At 36.7% G+C, this 19,879-nt stretch overlaps 2 protein-coding genes across 3 annotated transcripts; both read left to right on the forward strand.

The window, feature by feature from the left end:
* Positions 1-161: 161 nt before the first annotated feature.
* si:dkey-159a18.1 (sortilin) lies at positions 162-12,491 on the forward strand. Of its 2 annotated transcripts, XM_052555207.1 has the most exons (21): positions 164-467; positions 1,243-1,305; positions 1,501-1,577; positions 1,879-1,981; positions 2,429-2,596; positions 2,688-2,761; positions 2,904-2,950; positions 3,104-3,240; positions 3,377-3,460; positions 4,108-4,168; positions 4,747-4,902; positions 8,751-8,848; positions 9,334-9,433; positions 9,515-9,686; positions 9,789-9,982; positions 11,056-11,248; positions 11,334-11,450; positions 11,547-11,670; positions 11,920-12,026; positions 12,122-12,239; positions 12,371-12,491. In XM_052555207.1, the coding sequence occupies exons 1-21, from the start codon at positions 243-245 to the stop codon at positions 12,383-12,385; spliced, it is 2,433 nt and encodes an 810-aa protein (XP_052411167.1). In that variant the 5' UTR covers positions 164-242; the 3' UTR covers positions 12,386-12,491. The 2 variants fall into 2 exon arrangements, with proteins under 2 accessions (XP_052411168.1, XP_052411167.1); XM_052555208.1 differs by lacking the exons at positions 11,920-12,026; positions 12,122-12,239; positions 12,371-12,491 and having other exon boundaries at positions 162-467; positions 11,334-11,456.
* Positions 12,492-13,373: 882 nt separating this feature from the next.
* On the forward strand, positions 13,374-19,689 carry LOC127956921 (protein FAM3C). The gene is made up of 10 exons (XM_052555210.1): positions 13,374-13,476; positions 14,715-14,776; positions 15,127-15,225; positions 15,543-15,569; positions 16,124-16,247; positions 16,423-16,481; positions 16,593-16,643; positions 17,755-17,839; positions 17,932-18,058; positions 18,177-19,689. The coding sequence occupies exons 2-10, from the start codon at positions 14,761-14,763 to the stop codon at positions 18,273-18,275; spliced, it is 687 nt and encodes a 228-aa protein (XP_052411170.1). The 5' UTR covers positions 13,374-13,476; positions 14,715-14,760; the 3' UTR covers positions 18,276-19,689.
* Positions 19,690-19,879: the final 190 nt, after the last annotated feature.

The raw sequence follows: 19,879 nt of genomic DNA on the forward strand, positions 1-19,879 counted from the left end.
TAAATTTACAAAAAAAATATGAATTATAATTGCTCAAAATCCTGCACCTGATGCCCAAAAGCCCTGTACACGTCTGTAATGTAGTAAAATGTTGTGTTGTTTTAGCAATAATGCTGACTAGGCAGCTCACATCGCTTTGGGACACTTACCTTGAAGAGTTTGCGTCGAGTCGGTATTCACTCCTCCTCCCGCGCAGCATCTTCTGAGGCATTAGGAAACTTCTTCCTAGCTGTCTTACAGTCATGAACTGGACATTGCTCGCATTGGGTAGTGCGTGTTTACTGGTCCTCGGTGAGGACGCGTTCGTTCACGGGAAACGCAGCGCGAGGACAGTGACTTTCTCTCGGACTCCACGCGGTCACTCGAGACACAGACGGGACACCTGGACGGGACAAGCGCATTTCACGGCGTGCAAGTCTCCACTGTCACCCAAAGACCAAGCGCTTCTGCTCAGCCACACGCACGAGGTGAGCGCGAGATGCTGAATGTAGTTCTCTCCATCCGGGTAATTGATTTTATTGTGGAGTTTACTTTTGACATTGAGATGAATGTCAGAAGGTGACCCAATTTACCTGAATGTTATAGTCACAAACGTCACAGTCGTGCTAAAAGTATTTCTCTATTAACTAACAGTTAGGCATTTTAACTGATAGTTGGCAGTAGCAAAATTAAATTAATAATAACATTTTATTATTTATTTGTCCAATGTGTTTTGGTCACTGAAATAGAAAACTCACAAACAATGCTGTTGGTATATATTTTATATAAATAATCATAATAATAAAAAGTCCTATAGGTTTGGAACCACACTGTGAAGAGTGATTTTATTTATTTATTTACTTTTGAATCCCTTTAAGTGAAAGCCAGAACAGGAAAGTCCACTTAGGGGTGGCCGTTACTTCAACAAGTACAACATGTTCCTGCATTAACATCCTTGTTGATCCTGGGACAACATTCCAATCGACCAATCAGAACTGAGGGATAACTCTTCTGGGAGTATCTGTTTTAGGCTTACAATCAGGGTTAGGTGCTTCTACACCCTTGTAAGTCAGCTCCTACTGATTTTTAGGAATGAATTATGGGTAGGATTTAGGTTTAGGGGTAGGGATTGGGTTTAGTCCATTTTTTTGGACAGTAATGTTAATCCAGGATCAAACAACGATGTTGATCCAGGAACATGTCTTACTTGGCAAAATCACGACGACCAAGTATGTGCAACTCTGTCCTCTGGTCTTTTTCTAGACGGGGTTTCATGGTGATGATGGATCCAGTTTTACCCTCACATGGGTTGGAGATGGAACTGGGGTTAGTCGGTCTATCCAAATCATCTTAATATTACTAATCATTATCTCATCTAAATTATCTGTTTTAAGGTTATTGTCTTGAAAAATTGGATGAACAATGTGGTATTCATTCATAATCAGTCACTTTAAAGGGTTTATGTATATTTATAAAGAAATGACACAGGGGTAGTGTGAACCCTTTTTCTGTCCATCTCAGGTAATCCTGGTTCTTTCCACACTCAGCGCTCCCTCTGACTCATTTTATGAAGGCGGTTCATCGCGTCTGTATAGGAGGTCAGTGGTGCAATTTCTACCAATAACATGTACTGTAGACCAGAGGTGTCCAATCCTTTTCCTGTAGATCTACGACCTGCAGACTTCACTTTCAGCCCTGCTCCAAACATATTTGTCTGCAATTATCAAGTTTGATCAGGGTTGGAGCTGAACATGACCGGGCACCTAATGTAGACCAATGTGGCCAGTTCAGGCTTTTACACAGCCACAGATACTGATCTCAAAACAGTCAGAAATTTTCCCTTTTACTGGCCTAGCCAGCTGTTTTGGACTTCTTAACCGATTTACTATCTTTTTCTAGTGAAGACTATGGAAAATCTTTTCATGATGTCTCCCATGCCATTAACAACACATTTATAAAGAGTGACTTTGGGATAAGTGCTGGACCCGGGAACCCTCAACAGGTAAATAAATGTGCTAAGGCTTTATCTCTGAGAAAGTCACAAGGCAACTTGTTTTAGCTAATTCTGATAACTAATAATAATAATAGAATAATCATTTTAACTTTGTCATTATATGTAGTTTTACATTTTACATTCTGACACCGCAGAGATTCTGTCCCAACAGAAGGGGCCATGACATTTACAACTGACTTAAGCCAGCTCAGGGTTATATCAAACAAGACATTGCTAATGACAATTAAGTGCTTTGTGTTAAAACCCAACATGCAATTAGGCTTTTTTTGTTTTGTTTTACTTCTTCTGAAGTGGTTTTGGTGTGAAGCTAATATCCTGGTGTGTGTTAGTTCTTTGGAACTAACTTACTTCATCAACTCCAAAAACTACACTTTATTTCACCTCCTCATGATTTCTGTACTATATTGTTTTATATCACTTTTTGTCCCATTACAGGTGATTCTAACAGCCAACCTGCCTTTCACTGAAAGCCCAGGAGGAGTTATTTTTACGTCAATGGATGCTGGTGTGACGTTCAGATCAGTGCAGCTCCCATTCCATCCAGCACAGGCCATTCAGTTCAACTACCAGGACCCACAATACCTTGCGGTCATCAGCATTGATGTGAGTAAGGTTTTGTGAGGGGATTCAGGTTTCTGCCACATTATTATTGTATTTTTAATTAGCTGACACTTAAGATGTTCTCTCTGTTCAGGATGGGCTATGGCTCTCAGAAGACTTTGGGAACAGTTGGTCTAAAGTTCACGAAGGAGTTCATGCGTTCACATGGTGAGAGCAATAACAGGGTGACATGAGTAACCCAACAAGAACCGAAAGATTTCCAATGTCTGTGTATTTGAATATCTTTTGTAAATAAAATAATGAATTTCCGTAAGTAAAAATACAGTTTTCCTTTTTTATTCCTTTTAAGGGGACCTGGAATCACTCTTTTTTTCAGCTCCAGCCCAAAAGGAACTGGTGCGTGATTTCAACAGTTTTTTTATTTTTGTTAAATAACACTTAAGAAATCATTAGACTGATATTCTTTGAGATAAATTTTCATGTACAACTGAGAAAATTGGCCATTCAATTTAACACTTATCAGTTAAATGGTAATTGGGTTTGAACTAGTGGAGGCAGCAAGACGAGGCGAGCTCATTCTGAGACGGACACAGGATGTCGGCAAAACTTTCACCACGATCGCCAAGAACATCTTCTCCTTCGGATTCATCGGTGGCTTCCTGTTTACCTCTGTCATGGAAAAACTGGTGTGGAACTCCGACAACATGCACACTCAACCATGTTTTCACCCACATGAACACACCATGTTGTCCACCCTTTTTCATTTTCCCTCCTGTAAGAATCATCAAAGCATGCTTAATTTATGACATGTTGTGTTTACAGGGCTCTCCCCGTGTCATCTATGTGTCCTCAGACCAGGGCGACCATTTCAGAAAAGCACAGCTACCGTCAGTAACTACAGAGCAGGTGTGGATAAAACACAAAGCTTTAAACACGCTAATAAAAAATTTAAAAAGAAAAGAAAATATTACTTTTCATTAATTACTTTTAATAAATTAATATATATATATATATATATATATATATATATATATATATATATATATATATATATATATATATATATATTCCATAATTCCAGAATTATTAGTATTAATAGTATTATTATTAATGGATTAAATTAAATGTATTAAATTTTATTTTTTCATAACACACAAGTTTGAACACTTATAATGAAACTGATATATTTATTTATATTTTTTATTTATAAAATATTATAATATAGTTTATAAATAATTAAAAATATAAGAAATATATATTTGATATATAATATCATCAACATACTAATTTAATATTATTATAATGAAATCAATACAATTAATGAATTATATAAATATAATAATTTATTAATTTATTGTTAATTCATAGAATAAAATGTATTTATTTTGTATTATTATTCTAATTTCTTTAAAAAGGAGGGGGTGGGTGTTTGAGAGTTGTGCTATTACTCCCCTTGGTCCTGCTGATTTGGCAGAAAAAAACCGGTCACAAGCTCATACTTGAGTGGAGAGCTGTGTGCAACTGTTTGACTCACTCTTGATGTCTGCTTGCAGTTCTACTCCGTTCTGGACGGTGACGAGGACATGATCTTCATGCATGTGGACAACCCTGGAGGTGCTGTTTCACACTTTTCAACTTCCTTCTCCATCCTTTAGAGTTGTAAAAGAAAAGTATCAGTGTTATTTAACAGCTCAACCACTGTTGCTGTCAGTTTAACAGTGTGGAGGCTGGACTTGTCAAGCGAGTTCCACTTTGTGCTGACATATCAGAGAATGTCTCTGCGCAAAATGCTAGGCTCTTTTAGGTCAGTGTGATGTACGCTATTCATCTTCGAGTCTGGAGGTCTTTGTGCTGCGACGATCACTAGAAACAGATAAGAGTGAGGATGGTGTAGTCTTTCAGTCAGGCCTTGGAGGTTACGCACAAATACACCCCTCATTGTATTTACATGTATGCATCACATACAGTCTATGGCTCATCTGAAGAGTTATCTTATTTCCCATCATGCCTATTACATGTCAGTCTGTTTCTCATTGGATTTTCGATTCTCCTTTTGTCACATGAAGCCGGTTAGATGGGTTTGCTATGTATGTGTGTGAATAATAATGACTTGCAGGTGATCTCTTATCTCGTCTGAGAGAAAGTTGTGTCAGCAGAGTGACTGTATGTGATGCGATCTCACATGCTTACAGAAGACACATATTTTGGCACAATCTACACCTCGGATGACCGTGGAATCCTGTATTCTAAGTCTCTGGAGCGCCACCTGTTCGGCGGGGAGGGGAAGAGCGATTTCACAAACGTTACATCTTTGAGAGGGGTCTATCTCACCAACATACTGGAGGAGGGTATGAACACTTGTTTCATGTGATTTAGTTTATCTTAAGTGTTAGTTCACCTAGAAATTTAAGCTTCCATGTACCATATTCGATGTGCTCTATGTTTGTGTGTTAAAAATCATAAATTAAAGGAATAGTTCACCCAAAAATAAAAATTCTGTCATTAATTACTCACACTCCGTTCCAAACCCATAAGACCTTTGTTTATCTTCGGAACACAAATTAAGATATTTTTTATGAAATCTGAGAGCTTTTTAACCCTGTATAGACAACAACGCAACTGATGATGTAAACGTGTGCATTCCTCTGCTTGTAAACTATGTACAGTGCTTGTGTTTTTTAAATTAAATTTAATGTATGCATTTAGCAGACTGTCATTTTTTGACTGTCATTTGTGGGCAGGGACAAAAAAGCTCTTGGATTTCATCCAAAATATCTTTATTTGTGTCCCGAAGATGAAAAAAGGTCTTATAGGTTTGGGTGTAGTTTTTAGGGTGAGAAATTAATGACAGAATTTAAATTTTGGGGTGAATTATTCCCTTAAATCTGTTCATCATATAAAGCAATTGTGTCTCTTCAGAAGATTTGGATTAAAGTAATGTACTATACACAGGGTTCTGAACCAGTTAAAGGAACGAAAACCAGAAACGAACGAAATTTTGACAGGAATAGAACCAGAAACAGAATCAAATTTTATAGTTCCGAACAGAATCGAAAATTTGAAACGGCCATTAACCGGTTAAAACTTTATTTTATCGTTGCATTTAATATAAAAAAAAACAATCAGGAATTCAGATATGCAAATGTGATGCTGATCCATCCATCGCTTGAAATTCCCACACTCAGCTGTAAATCAATCATAGGTAACTTAAGTCACAATGGCAATACCTCACGCGCACACAGATACAACATATTTTGCAACCAATCGAGGGAGGTATCAGTTTTACCTTAAATTAATTTGTTTTGGGATTATTGTTTTTATTTACATTTACATTTATTCATTTAGCAAATGCTTTTATCCAAAGCGACTTACAAATGAGGACAGTGGAAGAAATGAAAAACAACAAAAAGAGCAATGATATATAAGCGCTATAACAATTCTCAGTTAGGTTAACACAGTACACGTAGCATGGGCTTTTAAATAATATAATAAATAAAAACAAAACAGATAGTATAAAAAAAGAATAGTGCAAGCTAGTGTTAGAGGTCTTTGCACACACACACACACACACACACACACAGATATAAATGTATATATATATATATATATATATATATATATATATATATATATATATATATATATATATACACACACACACACAATTGCATAATAAATGAAAAGAAAATAGAATACAAAAAGATTAGAAATGTAGTTAGATTTTTTTTAAGAATAGAATTAGAATAATGAGTGCTAAAGTTAGAGGGTCAAATAAAGATGGAAGAGATGTGTTTTAAGCCGATTCTTGAAGATGGCTAAGGACTCAGCTGCTCGGATTGTGTTGGGCAGGTCATTCCACCAGGAGGGAACATGTAATTTAAAAGTCTGTAAAAGTGACTTTGTGCTTCTTTGGGATGGCACAATCAAGCAATGTTCACTTGCAGAATGCAAGCTTCTAGAGGGCACATAAGTCTGAAGTAATGAATTTAGGTAAATGGGTGCACAGCTAGTGGTAGTTTTGTAGGCAAACATCAATGCCTTGAATTATTTTTGGCTCATTAAAAATTAATCTTGCTGCCGTGTTCTGGATTAATTGTAAACGTTTGATAGAACTGGCTGGAAGACCTGCCAAGAGGGCATTGCAATAGTCCAGCCTGGACAGAACAAGAGCTTGAACCAGGAGTTGTGCAGCATGTTGCGAAAGAAAGGGCTTGATATTCTTGATGTTGAATAATGCAAATCTGCAGGATCGGAAAGTTTAAGCAATGTGGTCTGAGAAAGTCAGCTGTCCAACAATGATAACTCAAAGGCTTCTAGCTGTTTTTGAAGGAGTTATGGTTGATGTGCCTAACTTGATGGTGAAATTGTGATGAAATGATGGGTTTGCTGGAATCACAAGCAGTTCTGTCTTGGCAAGGTTGAGTTGAAGGTGATGGTCCATCATCCAGCAAAAAATGTCTGTTAGACAAGCTGAGATGCGAATAGCTACCATCGGATCATCAGGATTGAATGAGAGTTGAGTGTCATCAGCATAGCAGTGGTATGAAAAGCCATGTTTCTGAATGACAGAACCTAATGATGCCATGTAGACAGAGAAGAGAAGTGGTCCAAGAACTGAGCCCTGAGGCACCCCAGTAGTTAGATGTTGTGACTTGGACACCTCACCTCTGTGAAGGACCTATCTGCCTTTTGCCAGTAGGGTTGATAGGAGGTTCTGGTGGTTAACCGTGTCAAAAGCAGCGGACAGATCAAGCAGGATAAGTACTGATTTGGATTCCGCTCTTGCCAGTCTTAGAGCTTCAACAACTGAGAGCAAGGCATGTCCACTTCTGAAGCCAGATTGGTTGCTGTCAAGGAGGTTGTTGTGTGTAAGAAATGTAGAGACTTGGTTGAACACAGCTTGTTCAAGTGTTTTTGCATTGAAAGGAAGAAGGGAAACTGCTTTGTAGTTCTCTAAAAGAGATGAGTCGAGGGTGGGTTTCTTAAGTAATGGAGTTATACGTGCCTGTCTAAATGATGAGGGAAAAACACCAGTGTGGAGGGATGAGTTGATGATGTGATTGAGTGCAGGTACAACTGCAGGAGAAATGGCTTGAAGGAGATGAGATGGAATAGGATCAAGTGGGCAAGTAGTATGATGATTAGAAAGGATGAGTTTTGAGACTTCTGCCACAGAGAGTGATGAGAAGGTTGTAAATGAGTGTATGTTTGCTGGTGATATGAGCTTGAGTGATTGTGGTGTGGAAAGTTGTGCACTGATGTGTTTGATTTTATTAATGAAAAACGTGGCAAAGTCGTCAGCTATTGGAGATGAAGCAGGAGGGGGAGGAGGAGGACGAAGTGAGGAAAATGTTTTAAAAAGCATGCGAGAGTTAGACGAATTGTTAATTTTGTTATGGTAGTGTGTCATTTTAGCAGTGGAGACATTAGCAGAGAATGAAGATAGGTGTGACTGATACAAATTAAGGTGAGTAGTATTTTTGGACTTACGCCACATCATTTCAGCAGCTCCAAGCTTAGAACGGTGTTCACATAGAACTTCAGATAACCAAGGGGCAGAAGGGGTGTTACAGGCTGGCCTGGAAGATAAGGGGCAAACAGTGCCTAAACAAGATGTAAGAGTGGAGCAGAAAGTATCAGTAGCACTGTTAGCACCCAAAGATATTATATTTTTTTATAGCTTAAATGCATAGCCCTAACTTTAGAGGATTTGTTGTGGAGAGAAGGAAACTAATAACTGTGTTTATCATAGATAGCCTATGTATATATATGATGTTTATAATGTTTGTAAACACTTTGCTTTACTGGCATTTTAACACGTTATTTCTATTTATGAATGTAGCCTATTAATCAAATGCAACGTGAGCCTACATTGCTTGTTTTTTTTCCCTCTCAAAACTTAATTTTATAGGAGTAGTGAACCGATTGTATTTTATATATATATATTTTTTGAAGCCCTGATTGTAACTAATGTATATTAATTTATTTTACAAACTTTCTGAAGCATCAATGTTTAAGTGACAAACCTCTGAAAAAAAGTAGTTTTTCCAGCGATGAAAAATTTGACAGATGACAGAGTTCCCATTTTCATAAAAACTATCCCTTTAAGTGCCAAATGACCAATCACGCTTGTATTGGTGATGTTATATGTTTATATGTCATAACTAAAAGATGTCTTACTCCTGTTGGGCTGTAGATGGACGCATTCGTTCAGTCATAACATTCGACAGAGGTGGAAGATGGAGATTTCTGAAGAAGCCAGAGAATGTGGACTGTCCAGAAACCTCAAAAAAGGTAACAACTGAGGTCTAAGTGATGAGAAATTGCATTTTATTAAAGTTAAAGTTTCTATAAGTACCATTTTTTCCCCCATTCTGTTGATGTGTTTCCTGTTTAAACAGGAAGTTAGGCAAGAACATATTGAAGATTTTAAAAGTAGCCATAATTACATTCAACGCAAGGCAATTTAAAATGATTCCATCTTTTACCAAAATGTTTATCAAAACAATTATCATACAGATTAGCCCTAATTTTGACTAATTTTGGTTTCCTTCAAATCAATGAAAGAGAAGAAGCAACAGATCTTTTCCTCCATTTTGTGACATACACCTGAGTATAATTTCTTAATAAAAAAAAAAAAAAGAAAACCAACCTGGTGACTTGGTTCTATACAGTACATCGGTTATTCATTGGATTGTGAGATTTTTTTTTTTCTTTTAATGGCCACTTTAAATGTCACTGTAAATGCATGTGTGTGATTGTGTGATTTTCTTATCCAGTGTAACCTGCATATCCACGGAGAGCACAGTCACTTCAGTGGAATCACTCCCATGCTGCCTCTCTCTGAACCTACTGCCATTGGTCTGGTCATCGCTCATGGTACTAACCCCTACCAACTATCTCCCCACAACCTCCACAACTTAACATTCAAACGTGTCAAAACATTAAATGTCACTGCAGGTAGTGTTGGTGACTCCATTTCAGCCGCTCGGCCGGATGTGTATGTGTCTGGGGACGGAGGTTACACCTGGTGGGGGACTCTGAGAGGACCCCACCACTATAGCATCCTGGACTCTGGAGGGCTGATAGTGGCAGTGGAGGCGCACAGAGACAGACAAATCAACTCAATAAAGTAACTCACTATCACTTGCCCTGCAGTTGTATAACACATTGTTCTCATTCTGAAAGAACAAACATCTCATTTGTGGTCACTGTCATATATGAATGTTTTCAGGTTTTCCACAGATGAAGGACAGTGCTGGAATGTATTTAATTTCACAGACCACCCGATCTTCCTAGCAGGACTGGCATCCGAGCCGGGAACCAAGACAATGAATATCAGCATTTTCGGCTACCGCCCAGACGATGATGATCAGCCCATGTGGGTGGCTGTCACCATTGACTTCGAGCACCTGCTCACCAAAGAATGTAAGAAATGTTTCAAGAATTATGGGCAGAATAAAAATTGTGTAATAAATATCTTGCTGAATCATCAAAGCTCAGACACAAATCAGTGAATAATGTAGAATTGACCCTTCGCGAGTTTAACTGACTTGACTCTCTGACCAATTGTACTGCTGAATTTGCTATTTCGTCCAACAAAAAACCAGACAGGAGAGTAAAAGGTAAATGGACTGCATTTATATAGTGCTTTCAACAGACCCCATGGTCATCCAAAGCGCTTTTCAAATTGCCTCACATTCACGGCGATGTCAGCCCTGCAAGGCGCCATCCAGCTCGTCAGGAGGAGCTGGTGTTAGGTGTAGACAACCTACATGAACCACTGAGCCACTGCCGAGAGTAGATTAACGTTGAACTTGAAAAATGGTGTGTATTGATGTCTTTCTGCAGTCGACACAAGATACCTTCTGATGTTCATTCATGTTTATTTCATATAACTAGTAAAGAGGAAGAGATGATCGGTACACATGCTGCTTGAATTGAGGCGCTACAGCGATCTGTCATGACACATCAAAGAGCCATAAAATGGCATTTATTGTTTGAATTTCTTACAAAAAAGGCCAAAATTTGTCTTCTCTGTCAGCACGTTGTGTCCTCTTTGCTCCATGATGTATTTTTCTCTGCATGAGAACATGATGTGTGATAAGAGAGTGCCATGGCTTGTCAGACGTAGCAACAGTAACTAAAGTGGGTGAGTCTTTGCGAAGGATCATTTGACATCAAAGAACAATGGTCCGACTGAGGAGTCACTTCATGTCACTGCCTCAAGAAGGAAAAAAAAAATTAAGTTTGTCTGTGTTCTGGTTTGCTGATACATGCTTGATCATAAGTCTCTGATAGCCTAGTTCAAGTATCTGCTTTAATGTTTTTTTCACCAATTTTATTATCTACTAGGTAAAAATGCTAACTATGATTACGTAGAAAAGTGATGTAACTGCTCCCACTACTCAATAATCATCAATATAATTTATATCTGTACCACAATTGTGACAATACAATATTTAGTCTTAGAAGTTTGTACAAATCATGTCTATTCCTAGGTGGAGAAGAGGACTATGTGCAGTGGTTGGCGCACGCTGACTATGACTCTGACCCAGAAACAGACGGATGCCTCATGGGCTACAAAGAGACGTTTAGAAGACTCAAGAAACTGTCAGCGTGTAGAAATGGGAGAGGATATGTGGTCAGCAGGCAGCAGCGTCCATGTAATTGCACTAGAGAAGACTACATGTGGTAGGAAAAATTGCACCACTCTGAGGTTTGGATTTCTGCTTGTGAACAAACAAAAGTGTATTCTGAACATCTCTCCTGTCAACAGCGAGTACGGTTTCTATCGGCATGAAAACACCTCGGAGTGTCTCCTACAACCCGACTTCCTGAATCAAACCAAGGATTTTTGCTTAAATGGGGAGCTAGAAGATCTGCAGAATACAGGGTGATGGTGAAATGCATCTAGATTTCTATATAGCAAATAAATACACACACACTTACATACACTTCACTGTTATAACTATACCACTGTGTTTAACAGGTATCGTAAGATTCCTGCTGATAAATGTGAGGGGGGTGTCAGGCCTCCAAGACAAGATGTTTTTAAAAAGCTTTGTGGGAATGAAACTTCTCCAACTTCCTCAAATTTGGAAGCTAAAAGATCAGTGAGTGGCCTGTTTCTATGACAATCATTATTCACTATACAGTGGCCAAAAAATGAAGTAAAATCACTTATCGTGCATGTTACAGAATAAAGATAATAAAATAGTTTGCATAGCCAGTATGAGCAAGAGTGATGTATTTCTGAAAATCAATATGAATTTCGTTCATAAATCAATCAGCGCATTTAAAAGAATACATAAAAAAACATGGCTGTTGAACATTTATTACTGTAATTGTCTTTCTATTTGAAGTCAGGGATGCTGGTTCTTATTGTGGTGTGTGCTTGTGTGGGGGTCATTGGTTTGGTTATTACTTCAGCTTTAATAATCACTTCAAAGAGGATAAACTGCAGAGAAAGGTAAGGTCCTATGATAAATCTTGATTGTCTTTATTTCTCATATAAAAATTTATATCAAGCCAGATTCTCTATCGGTCAAATTCTGCCCCCTGCAGGTCACCCGCGTATCACTTTTCGGCTCTGCAGCTCCAAGATGATGATCTGTTTGTTAGCAATGAGAACAGTCCCAATGGCAAACTAAATGGTTTCCAGGTCCAGGAGGACTCAGATGATGTGAGCTTGATGAATCAATCAATATTATCCTTGCCTGTATCCACCGTATTAAGCTGTTTTCATTAATTTATAGTTGATTATATATTTATTTTCACCTTCACTTGTTGACTTCTATCCTTTTTTTTCTTTAGGATCTCATTGAATGAACAACATTTAAACAATGGGAACTACCCAGGCTTTGCAGACAAGCGTGAATAGTTTCAAATCTCATGACCCAGGCACTGTGACTGGACAATAAATGCTTGGAAATTATGGTGAACTGCATTATTCAGACCAAGGCAAATGATATCTTGTCTTATACAGGAACCAGAGGATATTCATTAGGAGTGAATTCACTTTCACCCTCTCTGTCTTTTGCACTGGAATCATTCATATTCCCTCAGACTGCTGCTGGCAATCACTCCTTGAGCTTTAGGACTATGTATTTTCAAATAGACCAATCTACAGTTTTTGAATTGTAAATAAATAGAAATGCATTTAAACATCTGCATTATTTATGCTCCTCCTCTCGTCCATATATATATATATATATATATATATATATATATATATATACACACACATATATATGTCAAAAGAAAAAGAGACAAAACAGTTGTCTGTCTTGAAAAACAAACAAACCACACACCTCATAAAAGGCTTACACTCACCTCACACCTCCTCACTAAGACACTCTCACACACACACTACATACCACACTACACACCAACAAGAACCAGACTCTCAAACATGTTCACCCATCTGACTCAAAATTCATTTTATAGGAAATAAAATGTAGTGAAATAAAATAAACAAATTTAATTATAAAGTTTGTAGCCTATACTACTGTATCGTATTGCCTGAAGTTTTCTCTGTCCATTGCCTAGGTGTACACACTATTCAACTTATAAATAAGAAAATTAAATAAATAAAAAAACTAAAATATCAAGAATTTACTATTTAAACATTGTTTACGTCAGTTTAACCCAAACGTCTTAAAATAATAATAATCTATTATTTTTGTATATAATTTTCCATGACATCCAAAGGGCTTCAAATTGAACTACGTAATCTAAAACTAGTATGATTAGTTTTTAACAAATTATTATATAAAACAAAAAACCCCTGGGCACTGTGGGCGGACATGGGCGTGTCTTTCTTAATACACGTACACATCTCTTCACGCGCCCTCCTTCCCTCTGGCGAACCCGGATGTGTGGGGATACTCAGGGCTGTGTCGCCGACGCCGTTGCACCAGGTACTTCTTTCTACTCTCTTCTTCTTTATTCATTATCAGTCTAAAAGTGTTTTGGCGGAGTTGCATGATTTCTTGAGTTCATATTATATATCTGGTTTAAGGTTTATTCTTGTTTTGTATATATTCGCCTATTGTTGACGGCCACCGTCACTGTTACTGTTGACAACTGACAACTAAACTTCGATTCATTAGCTTCTGGCATCTTTTTCAGGCTTAATTAGAGGTTTTCAGGATGTACGTGTTTGTTTTAGACGAATGCTTTACTGGCTTGTGAGAAAGAGACATTTTCAGATTGGCTGGTAACGTTACAATCTAAAACTCAGTTTATTACGTAAACATTATATATTTTGTTTTCCTACCTTTCTATACATGTGAATAGGTTTTGATCAATATTGTTATTAATAATGGCCAGTGCTCATGTTGATATATGAAGAGCAGAGTACAGTTTAATAACAACAAAGATGCTGAGCAAAAGATGGATACTAATATTAGAATTCACTAAAATAATTGAAAATAGAAATTGTGCACTTTATTCATAAACAATGTAATGCCTTCATACATTATATACGTTTGTGATGTTGAAATAAACATTGTAAAGTGTTTGTGTGTGTGTGTGTGTGTGTGTGTGTGTGTATATGCTTAACTGAAAGGATAATCAAGTTACTCTGAATATATAACAAGCAAATACATGAGGATCGATAATGTGAATTATGAATCTGAATCAGCCAAAATTAGGTCAGTTGGTCAACCTGGTCATTGTTTCACTGTGTAATTTTTAACATGTATGTGACCCTGGACGACAAAACCAGTCATAAGTAGCATGGGTATATGTGTAATAATAGTAGGCAACAATACAATGTTTGGGTCAAAATAAATGATTTTTCTATTATGCCAAAAATCAAGTAAAGATCATGTTCATGAAGATATTTAGTAAATTTCTAACAGTATATATATTGAAACTTAATTTTTGATTTGAAATATGCATTGCTGAGAACTTAATTTGGACAACTTTTAAGGCTATTCTCTTAATATATAACATTCTTAATGTATCGATTCTAACAAACCATACATCAATGGAAAGCTTACTCAATAAGCAAATACTCAATTAAAAATACCCTTATGACTGGTTTTGTGGTCCATTTATCTTGAGGAAATCCCTGCAGGTAATGTAAGTGTTTTAGCTGGGATATTTAGGAATTCAGGCTTTTGTTCTCTGATGATATCTGTGCTCCTGTCAGGTGTGTGGATTTCAGCGTGGTGACTGGTGCTCGTGAAGCCGTCAGGATGATGAGAGCGGGAGGTTTGTTTCCGTTTCTTCCAGGATGAACTCTGTTTACGTATATTTAACATGTAACCAAAAGCAAATATTTGCTTTTTTGTCATTGACAATATGCTGTGGTAATGTATGTGTAATAAAAGTGCAAAAAATAGTTTTGCTTTAAAAGTTTAATTTATGCATTTAGCAGACCCTTATATAATTGTTTACCTAACATGTGTTCCGTGGGAATCGAACCCACAACCTTGTGCTGCCAATGCAATGCTCTACCACTTGAGCCACAGGAATACTAAGAAAAAAAAATTGCTGTATTGTTTATTGTGCAAAAGTGAACAAAATGTTGAAATTAAGTTTTTTTTATTTTTTTTTAACAGGACTTTTGAAACTGGCAGTGCTGGTTTCAATCTTATTTGTGGTTGTGTTCCTGGCATTTGAGCTATTAGAGAGCAATATGAATTTGGGGAAAGTACTTGGTGAGTTCATTCATGCAGTCATTTTCTGCAACATCTTTTGTACATACAGAACATTAATGTTACTGCACACATTACATTTATGCATTTAGCCGAAGCTTTTATTCAAAGCAACTTACAGTGCATTCAGGCCACACATTTTTTTTACCAGTATGTGTGTTCTCCGGGAATTTAACCCACAACCTTTTGCACTGCTAACGCAATGCTCTACCACTGAGCCACAGAGATAATACACTTGTTTAGTCAAGGAATGAGTTTACGTTTTTCAGTGTTTGACATGGCACACTGCTATTTGCTAATCGACCTATGTTTCTCAACAGCACGATATGCACCTGCAGAGACCGTCCGTGAGTACAGGGTTTTTATTTTTTTACTACATATAAGAATTGAGGATGGTGAATGAGTTCCTATCTCATCCTAAATAGCAACTGACTGTACTAGATTAACAAACTCCTCCTGTATCTTTGAATGACTTCTATATAATATTAGAATTGTGAAGATATAAATGAGGAATTAAAAACATTAACTTGAACCTGTGCAGAAAGCAATCCTTGGTTACAGGTGTGCATAGTTAAACTTGAACTAAATGGCATGTAGGTGTTAGATTCTTGATATTAGAGACAGAGTTCCATAGTTGTCACATTGGCTGGAGTTTCTGCCAGCTGCTGTTTACTTTAGATAAAATAGGTGTGTTGGGGTGTGATCTTTTTATAACTTCAACCACTTAAAGATGTTTGTGGTAGGCATAATTCAGAGTGAAGACGCCTGTCTGGTATATGTGAAAATAATATAAAGAATTAAAAAACCATGCAGACAGATGACTAGAACATAGCCAAAAAAGTTTTTTTTCTTCTTCCTCAAGTAGTTAAGATGCAGGTTTATGAATGTATTGATGTTTCAGCCACCAGTCGTCCACACAACAAATGTGGCCTTTCTAAACCATGTTCCGAGGGCCAATTTGCTTTTAAGATCACCAGTGGAGCAGCCAGCGTCGTCGGCCCGAAAATGTGCTTTCAGGACAATGTGTAGGTTTTACACAGATCTCTAATTACACAGTACTACTGAATAATCACTATAGAAAAATACAAATCTTGACTTTTTTTTTTAACGGATGGTGACTTCCTGAATTTAGAGCAGACGTGAGAAGATTTTGGCTGCTGCTTTTGAACTTTTAATTTTTTATCTTTTATCTTTTATCAGATTAATGAGTGGAGTGAAGAACAACATTGGCCGGGGTATAAACATTGCTTTGATCAATGGTATGCTTCCTGTTTTGTTTTTAGAAATGCATACATGTTGAAACCTTTTTAACTGAACAGTTACTACATTCTGAGAGAAGTTGGACTGAATTAATCGACAGTATTTTACAGGCAAGACCGGTGAGCTCACCAAGGCTGATTCCTTTGACATGTGGTCTGGAGGTAAATCTGTTTTTATACCTCATATCTTGTTTTCATTTGCAAATTTAGTACCTGTTGTAACTTGTATTTGCATTTTATTAAAATCCATCTTAGGTGATCACCTAACTTAAGCTGTTAGGTGCACAGTCTATTTTTCCCATTTTTATACACACATTCACATATATTCAGAAAAGTATAGGATCGTATAGAATTTGTATTATAATGTTGTCCTCTAAAAAGTAGTCATATGAGAAGAGTTTGAGAATTGTGGGTATTAATGGGATCTCTCCTAACTGCATTTTATTCAACAGTACTCAAAACAATTTTGACCTCCATGTAAGCTAAGCTATTTCAGATAATTCTGCTGTAATGACAAAGCCGCTCATTTTCAGATATTAGGATTGACAAGATATTAAAATAATTAAAATGATTGTAACACTTCAGTGTAGTGACCAACTCTCACTATTAACTAGTTGCTTATGAATATTATTAACATATTGGTTGTTTATTAGTATTATAAAGCACATATTCTGCTTGAGTATATTCTACATCCCTAATCCTACCCAATACCTTAACTTAAAAACTACCTTACTATTAATAATAAGCAGCAAACTAGGAGTTTATTGACGCAAAAGTCATAGCTAATAGTTTGTTAATAGCAAGAACTGGAGCTTAAAATAAAGCGTGACCAAAATTATTTTAGAATTAATATGTGAATCATTAAATTCCTTAATTATAGAGTTTCAAGAACTGATATTTGTATGACAAATAAATTTACATGACAGGATAAGGTTATTTTAAAAATAAAATGTACTCGCAGAGAGCAATTTTCTGGTTAAATATATGAAATAAAAGTGTATTTAAAACTCATTTTGTCTTAAATAATTTTTAATTATGTTGAGGCCCACTTGGAAGTGTGCTGATGCCCCCTAGTGGTTTCTGGCCCCATGGCTGTGTTTCAATTGCATGGCAAGAGACTAATTTTAATACCATTTAAAAACAGGGCCACTTTGGCACAGTTTTATTGTTAAGAGCTTATTTCTATTTGCAAACTGGACAGGGTCAAGAACTTGGAATGACCTCCTGAGTCGCGTTCAAATGTTAATCTTTTCAAATGTTCATTCTTGTCTAGATGTGAACCAGCTTATCCAATTCTTGAAGGAAATAGATGATGGAAGCATTGTTATGATGGCCACTTTTGATGATCCTGCAACAAAGTGAGTCCCTTTTCCAAATATTTGCTCAGATTTTACAGATCTAAGATTTTCTATTTATGTTAACATTCTATTATTATTATTATTATGAACAGGCTAAACGATGAGGCCAGAAATCTGATCGCAGAATTGGGCAGCTCCAGCATCAGCATACTGGCATTTAGAGATAACTGGGTGTTTGTTGGAGGTAAAGGGATCAAGACAAAGAGCCCCTTTGAGCAGGTAATTTTGCCTCGTATCTTGTTCTCAGGCCACAGCCCCCACTAATGAGAAGCCTTGTCCTGTTCAGATTCTTGGTTAATATCTTAAATATCGAATAAACCATCTCTTATGTCTCCAGCACATCAAGAACAATGCAGAGACTAACAAGTACGATGGCTGGCCAGAGGTTTTGGAGATGGAAGGATGCATTCCTATGAAACAGGAGTCCACCTCTTAATATATTTCATATTAGTTTTGCATTTTCATGAACATCCTGGAAGAGTTTGAAAAGTTCAAAATTGAACATATGCAAAGTTGCATCGTTCAGTTAGCATTGACAATGATGCAGGTGAGAGTAGAGTATAGACTTTAAATGTTTTGTTGACTTCCTGTATTTTGAATCTTGCCATTAGTGCTCCTGAGCATTTGCTGCTCTATTTTTGTATTTATTTTACAGGGTTGCCACTACTTTTGACCAGTGAGTTTCCATTACTTTTCTTCCAATTGTCCATGAATAGAATGCACTTACAAAGACCAATATCTAGTCAGGTCAATATTGTAAAGTTGAAAACTTTACTAAATGTTGTGCATTTTCCAGCCCTGGAATTCAGTCTTAAATTCGATGCCTGTAGTAGATCGGATTTGTTTTAATGACAAGTCCTTTTTTTGCCATTTGTGAGGATTCGGTGTCATAAGGAAAATCGAAATATTGAATCAGATGATTTACTCCCAAAAAAATAAATGGAGAGGGTTTGTGCTCATATTTATCACTGCAGTATGACACTCTAAATGTTGATCATACTGGATGAAATGTTAAATGGCTGAGGGTTGCTTTCCCCAAAATGTATTTATTTCTTTGTTTATGGTAATATTTATTTTTCTACTGGCAAAGGTATTTTGACTGCTGGACTGTATTCCTGAAGGTAAATAATTAAGAATCTTGTTTTAAATCCTTAACACTCTCCCGTATCTCTGGTGTGTGATGGATGGAGTCGTTGAATTGTGTTGATTTTTGACCTACTGTTTAACTACTGTTTTCTGCTTCATGCAATTTATCCTTAGCTTTTGGGAATGTTGTTACATATGGGAAGTTCAAAGATTTCCATCTGTTATGTTGATAGTTTGTCTGGTTTCTGCACATTCTGAGATTATTTAAGCGGTATGTCAAGCAGCTGTTACATGCCATTAGTTTATAGCAAGCAATAACAATATCATACAACATAACTGCTTTTATTCCATATTGTGCCTTGTGCAGTGTCAATAATATGCACTTTTCAAACTAGTAGTAAAGTCTTCCATAATTATTAAGGAATTATAATTCAAAACTAATGATCTCTACTTGTTCATTTTATAATTCCCTGCACGATTTTAACTTCATACTGTGACGTTGTGTACTGAAACCCATTCCTTTTGTAAGAAAACCAGTTGTGTGCCTTATTTACCAAAATTATCAAATGATTTTTTTTTATTTTGTGTGATCATTGATGTTGCATGTCATGGCCTTTACATGTAAAGCTGTTTTAAGGATTTATTGTTGTCTAAATTTTATTTAAATCAAGTAAATTGTTTGATTGCCGAGTCTTATGTAATGGCTAATTTTTCTTGTAAAAAAAATAAATAAATAATAAAAAAAGGTTTCATATTAAAATGAAGCTGAGCAAATGGTTGTTGCTTTCATTCCTGGGTTTTGTCTTACCTCTGTTTAGGTTAAGGCTGAGAACCCCCAAGAATAACCCTAGCATCTGTTCTGCCTCATCAAAGCATGATGCGCACATCCAAAATGGTACATGTGTTTATAAAGGAGTTTGTAGATTCTTGGAAGGCGTCCACTTCGTTAGCCTA

The sequence above is a fragment of the Carassius gibelio genome, chromosome B4, assembly GCF_023724105.1.
Source record: "Carassius gibelio isolate Cgi1373 ecotype wild population from Czech Republic chromosome B4, carGib1.2-hapl.c, whole genome shotgun sequence".
Taxonomy (NCBI): domain Eukaryota; kingdom Metazoa; phylum Chordata; class Actinopteri; order Cypriniformes; family Cyprinidae; genus Carassius; species Carassius gibelio.